General features: G+C 45.4%; 1 protein-coding gene across 1 annotated transcript; it reads left to right on the top strand.

Annotated features, from left to right (window-relative positions):
* The first annotated feature begins 5,271 nt into the window (after nt 1-5,271).
* LOC130880519 (olfactory receptor 52L1) lies at nt 5,272-6,222 on the top strand. The gene has a single exon (XM_057779595.1). It carries the CDS (start codon nt 5,272-5,274, stop codon nt 6,220-6,222), a length of 951 nt encoding a protein of 316 aa, XP_057635578.1.
* Nucleotides 6,223-6,557: the final 335 nt, after the last annotated feature.

The following is a 6,557-nucleotide window of genomic DNA, read 5'->3' on the forward strand; positions in this document are numbered from 1 at the left end:
AGCATCAATATTGAAGACTGAGGGAAACCCGATGGGCAGATGAACTTATGCTGGGATCTGGATTTCTTGACTGCGCTGGTGACCCAATAACATCTCTGAAACTCCAGTGACTGTTCAGCATGTTCTCAGATGTGAACAAAGTGTGTTTTATCTTTGTATTTTCACATCACCAGTCGAGTGAGGGCTGAATGGAGAAAGAAGTAGCCTGGGGCAGGAAAGCCTCCTCATTTTTTTCTCCTCTGTGGAAGAGTAACTCGGTTCTGAGCTTCCAGCAGCTCATGCTTCTGAATCTCGGATCCTAGCACCCATAACAGGTAAAGAATTCACTGGGGCCTGACACTGGTTTGTGAGAATGAGATGTTTAAATGCCACAGCAGCTCTAAGTTCATGACTCACAGAGCACACATCTCCTAGTGCAGCACACAAGAGTTCCGGCTCAGGAGTCACACTCAACACTGCCACATAGTTCTGAGTGGGTGCCACCACTAGCCTGGCCTCCCTGCCCATCCACCCATCCCTCTGGGAAGTTGACTCACCCCGTGACTCTCCCGCTAGTCTGAAGGCTAACATGGGCTTTGACCAGATGTGCCTGCGAGTCCTTTGAGACCTGCCAGTGGCTATTAACACCCTTTCCCAGAGCCTGTTCACAGTCATGGTCCCTCCTTTGAGGAAACATCAGGAAGGGACTTCCATAGCTTTCACAGTGACGAGAGGAAGCACAGGACTTCTGTGAAAAACAAGGTCAGATTTGGAACTTGGTGTTGGGGGAAGTCTACTGACAGCTTTTTTTTTTCCCACATCACTGTGGCAAGTTCTTTCTCAGCTTGTTTAATCGGGCTGCAACTCTGCAAACATAATGGTTTAACACATCTTGGTAGTCTGTGTATTTGTGTGCACTCATGTATGTCTGTGTGCTGTTTCTGTACACGGTTTTATAGGTTTGAGTACCTGTATGCGTGAATACCAGAGGAAGATAGCAGGTGTCCTCCTTAGTCTTTCTCCACCTCACGTGTTTTGAGAAGAGGTTTCTCACTGACCCTGAGCTCAGTGACTCAGGCTGGCCAGTGAGGTGGAGCATCAGGCTCACAGTGCCTGCACTGCAGGTGTTGAACTGACCGAACTTTCTCTCCAGCCCAGAACTTCTTAGTATCTTTGGATTTGCCTCTCCTGAGTCAGAATGTTTGCTCTTCCCAGGCTTGGCCTTGGCACTGTCAGAGGGTGTTAAGCGCAGAGATCACAGAGGACACATTGCTACAAGTTAACTGTTAGTGCACAGACGCCTACTGACCACTTCAGTCTCACGGACAGCTAGAGACTCACAGCCATTTCATGTGACTTCATTTTCTCATCCTCAGAGCATACTAGCGCAAAAGGATGCAGGCCGTTTCTCTGAGTCCTTCCAGAGCTACTCTGTTGACAACTTTGGAAGCATTAGCTGCACAGGCCTTGAGTGATGTGCTTAATTTTCTTTTCAACATTCAGAAACTGCTATGCAGCCCTTCTGAGTACAAAGTCTCCCTCATTGTCTCTCCAAAGCTAGAGCACAGTGTCACCATGGAGACTGCACTGGTGCCTGGAAGCTCTGGGGCTGGGGAGGTGGGAGCTCTGGGGGTAACCTGAGGAGGAAGGCTTAGAGAACCTTCCTGAGTCTGGCAACTTTCCCCTTTTCCATGTTCTCTGTTGCCGGGTCTCCCTCAGCTGACACAGCTTCAGCAGACACATCTAGAGGACAGCACAAGGAAGACAGTGTCCTGGCTGTCACAGCAGGCTCTCTCAGATGTGAGCTGGAGCCGTGCCTCTGAGTGCTCGACTCGGCTGTCTTCCTCTTACACCAGGGCATTATCATCCACCCACTATTTCTACACCTCTGGCTGTGTTCTTGTCTTTCTCTTTCCCCTACTTTCATGGAGTCCAGGTCACTGTTAAGGAGATTAAGGAGAGAGAGTCATGTCATAGCCCATACAGTAGACTCCCTGCTCACGACAGGCAGTCGTAGAAGTGACTGCTACTTACTCTTATTTTCTATACACATCGAGAACTCCGTCCTTGTCTCTTACAGCTGAGATTCAGCAGAGCCCACATTCCCATGAAGCACCCAGTGTCTTGTAGGGTGGGGAATGTCAAGGCTCAATGGTCCCTTTTCAGCGGACACTCCTACTTATTACACTCTTTGCCCTTAAGTCCGGCCTCTACTTCAACAAGTTCCCACAATTTCAGTTCCTTTAAGACCTTTGTGTACTGGCTCACTTGTTATGGAATTTAAACATTTGAGTATGTGTTTCCTTAGCCAGTCATATGCAGAACCATTTGGATTCCAGGTATGCTGCATCTTGCTCTGGGAAGTCTCCCAGAAGACATCATCCCCATTATTCAGGGATTGGATGATCTTATGGAGCAAGATAATCAGTGCAGGGACACAGCCATGAGAGAATTATAGCTGAGGACAAGTAGAGACGTGCCAGACTGCCCTACAGCCCTCAAGCACGACTGGACAAATGACAGATGGCTTGGGCTAGATCTGCATGGGTGTAAGGGAAGCACAGCCCCAGTCCTTTCCGAACTGTCTTCCAGTTCTTGCTCAGAGAGGTAAATGCATCTTTCTGTTTGTATGCCTGGAGACAAAGGTCACAGAGGACCACTTACTTACACAAACAGCTCCAGACTTTTCTTCTGGCCACACAAGTCACAGAATACAAAGAGGCAGCTGGAGCTGAGAAACAGCACCATCACCCCTCAGTTACCCTAGTATTGCTCCTATAAAAGCTGTAGACACGCTTCCCACATGCAGAGCTGTACATTAGCTTCTGTGCTGAACAATGCAAAGCAGGCTAGGCTTGCATCACAATGGGAGAGCTAAGAAAGTAAACAAACTTTCTCTTTCTGTGGAGCACCAACCACTGATGGAGAAGCTTCGTGCGTGGTTAGAATACCATAGATCTCTCAGAAAACTGTCACTATTCCTTTATTGTTAAAGGCTGGGAGATGTGAGTTTACTAATCATTTTGAATTTTGGAGTTACTATAGACAGAGTTTGGGGCAACATCATAGTCATTGCTGACTTAATTTTAATCACTCAGAATGATCTATAGATGCGGGATCTCCAAGAACTGAGTCCCGTCTGACTCTTTAAGTGTATGTATATGAGTCTCAGAATAAATTATTGCGATTTCAGTGTTCATCCTTTTTTTAAAGCAAATATAGTCACAAATGTATCACCTAATCTTTCATTGAAGTGCTTTAGGGTTGAATCACATTCACCAGATTCAACAGGGCACCTGTTTCATTTACCTGTACCCATTGTTAACATTAATGGAACCGTGGTGTATCTTGCAAGATAGCAAGAGCAGACATTTGAAACACAGAAGGATATTTTTAGATGAAAAAAAGAAAAGACATTGGGATGTCATTCTTTAATAATTTTTAGTAATAGTATTAGTAATAATGAAAGCCATATCTTGTGGAATAATGCCAGTCTAGACTTGGAATGCATACATTGACCAATATTTATAGTAAGTTGTATGGCTAATCTTTAGTTTACTGTCAGGTGAGAAATGAAAGCTTAGAAATTTTCAGCAGCCTGCCAAAGTTTTATTACTAGACTATAAAATAGACATGGCTTAAATTTAATTAAACCTGTTGTTATACACTATGAAGAGTCCACCAGGCTGGCTTGTGGCTACCAAGTTTAATGAGATCTGATTTTTTCTTTTGAAATAAAATACTATAACACCGAAAGGGTTTTTGTTTGTTTGTTTGTTTTTTTTTGTTTTGTTTTTTTTTTTTGTTTTTTGTTTTTCGAGACAAGGTTTCTCTGTAGCTTTGGTGTCCTGTCCCGGAACTAGCTCTTGTAGACCAGGCTGGCCTCGAACTCCCAGAGATCCGCCTGCCTCTGCCTCCCAAGTGCTGGGATTAAAGGCGTGAGCCACCACCCCCCGGCTGAAACGGTTTTTATAATGCTGGCAAATCAGAATGCCAGTGATAAACATAGACAGATCATTAAATACGGACAGCATTATCAGGGTTGGCAAACCATTGTGAATCCTTCTGGAAGAAGAGAGGACACTGAGCTCTGAATTTTGACTGATGAGAAAGGCCAATTTAGACGAGAAGGGAAGGAGAAAGAAGCATAGAAGCTTTTGTATAATCACCTGTATTGTCATATAATTACAACAGTGACAGCTAAACATATGTGTAACGGACACAACCACTAGGAAAACAACTCAATAAAAAATCTCGCAAACTTGCGTGCCAATCTCTGATTCGCTCCACGCATGACTTTCACCAAAGCATTTGACACATACATGAGAGTTAGATTTTAGGGAGAATTTGTGATGTCAGGGTTTAAAGTAAATTAAAAAGAAGTGCATAAGAAAGTTACAGAGTGCCATTGCTTGAGTTCACACTTGATGTTTCTCCAACCTGATTTTTTCCAATATGTCTGGAAGAATGTGGGTAAGAGAAAGTTGGTTTACGAAATCAGGCAGTAACACTGGGGACTGAGAACGAAAGAAAGGCGATGAGGTCTTAAAGGCAAAGTCAACGGGGAATGTTGAAGGGATAAAAGGCATCAGTTAAAAGAATGACCTAAGGCAGTTTAAACTTGGATACATAAATAAGGGTTTATTCACAGAAATCTTAACATAAAGTAGATAGAGGATATTTGTGGGCAAAGAGAGAAACAGGTTTGTACATCACAGAAATATTTTTGCACCAAAGATGAGCTTGGAATGACTGAAGCACACTAACTAGTTAAAACCAGGCAGTGGATTCATCAACACAGGGGAGCGGAAGGAGTAAGATTCTGAAACCTGGAGCCAACCTGAAATGAGGTGGAGATCACTGTGGGATGCAGCCTATCTCAGGAGCAGCTACTGAGTACTGCGTCCGGAGGCTGCAGGAGCTGAGTGGCAAAGAGACAGGGAAGAGCCTTCAGCAGTGGTAAAGACAATGCTTTCAGGTAGACAGGTTCAAATATAAGTAATTGAATGACAGAGTTAGCATCTCTCTCAAGGCAGCTGTGTGCAGTGTTTGCTCTTATCTCACATTACTGCTGGACTCAACCTAGTTCAGATGTGTGGAAGGCTCATCTGTAAAACATTTGTATACAGAGAAGGTTTCCTTCCTTGAATCTTAGTTTATTCCCTCTTGTTGCAGCTTAAGTCACGTCATTCTCATGAACGATACCCAGATCTGCACAGTGTCTTAGCATATGAAGAATGGAGAAGTCATGACTTGAGTGTCTTTTACTCTTCTTCCTCTGCACTGCTGATCATGGTCCTTAGCAATTCCAGCTGGAGGCAACCCCAGCCCTCTTTCTTCCTAGTAGGTATTCCAGGCTTGGAGGAAAGTCAGCACTGGTTAGCATTGCCCCTGGGTGTCCTTTACTTCCTTGCTCTAGTGGGCAATGTGACTATTATCTTCATCATCTGGACTGACTCATCCTTGCACCAACCCATGTACCTCTTCCTGGCCATGCTTGCTGCTATTGACTTGGTCCTGGCCTCCTCCACTGCACCCAAGACCCTCACAGTGCTCTTGGATCTTGCTCATGAGATTGGGTACATTGTCTGCCTGACTCAGATGTTCTTCATCCATGCCTTCTCCTCCATGGAGTCAGGCATACTTGTGGCCATGGCTCTGGACCGCTATGTCGCCATCTGCCACCCTCTGCGCCATTCCACCATCCTGCATCCAGGGATTATAGGACGCATTGGGATGGTGGTGCTAGTCCGAGGACTGGTCCTCCTCACTCCCTTTCCTATTCTATTGCAGAACCTTGTCTTCTGCAGAGCCACTGTCATAAGCCATGCCTATTGTGAGCATATGGCTGTGGTAAAACTTGCCTGTTCTGAAACCACAGTGAATCGAGCCTATGGGCTGTCAGTGGCACTGCTGGTGGTCGGGCTAGATGTCCTGGCCATTGGCATTTCCTATGCCCTCATCCTCCAGGCAGTGCTGAAGGTCCCAGGGGGCGAAGCCAGACTCAAGGCCTTCAGCACATGTGGGTCTCATGTTTGCGTCATTCTCATCTTTTATGTACCTGGAATGTTTTCCTTCCTCACTCACCGCTTTGGGCACCATGTTCCCCATCATGTCCATGTTCTGCTGGCCACGCTCTACCTCCTTGTGCCCCCTGCCCTCAACCCTCTTGTTTATGGGGTGAAGACTCGACAGATCCGCCAGCGAGTACTTAGGGTGTTCTACATAAAAGCATCAAGTTGATCACGTCCTAATCACTGGCTACAGAGACTCCTGCCAAGGACTCAGCCAAGAGCTTATGGCCAGCATGGAGTGTATGGACAGAAGCTATTTTGCAGTGAATATTCCTTCTCCTAGTTGTCTGTGCAGAGTACCCACAGACATGGGACTCAACATTGAGATGTATCTGGATAGCTGTGTTCATATATCTTCTCCTTTCATCTTACTATTCTTTCCTACTCCAACAATTCTCCACTGTTGTCAGGGGAGCTGGGGGTTAGAATATTTTTTTGCTTTAATCTAATAACTGATCGTGTAATACTTTCTGGAAGAAGAATGGCAAATACCCATCTGTGCCT

Source organism: Chionomys nivalis, chromosome 8, assembly GCF_950005125.1.
Source record: "Chionomys nivalis chromosome 8, mChiNiv1.1, whole genome shotgun sequence".
NCBI lineage: Eukaryota > Metazoa > Chordata > Mammalia > Rodentia > Cricetidae > Chionomys > Chionomys nivalis.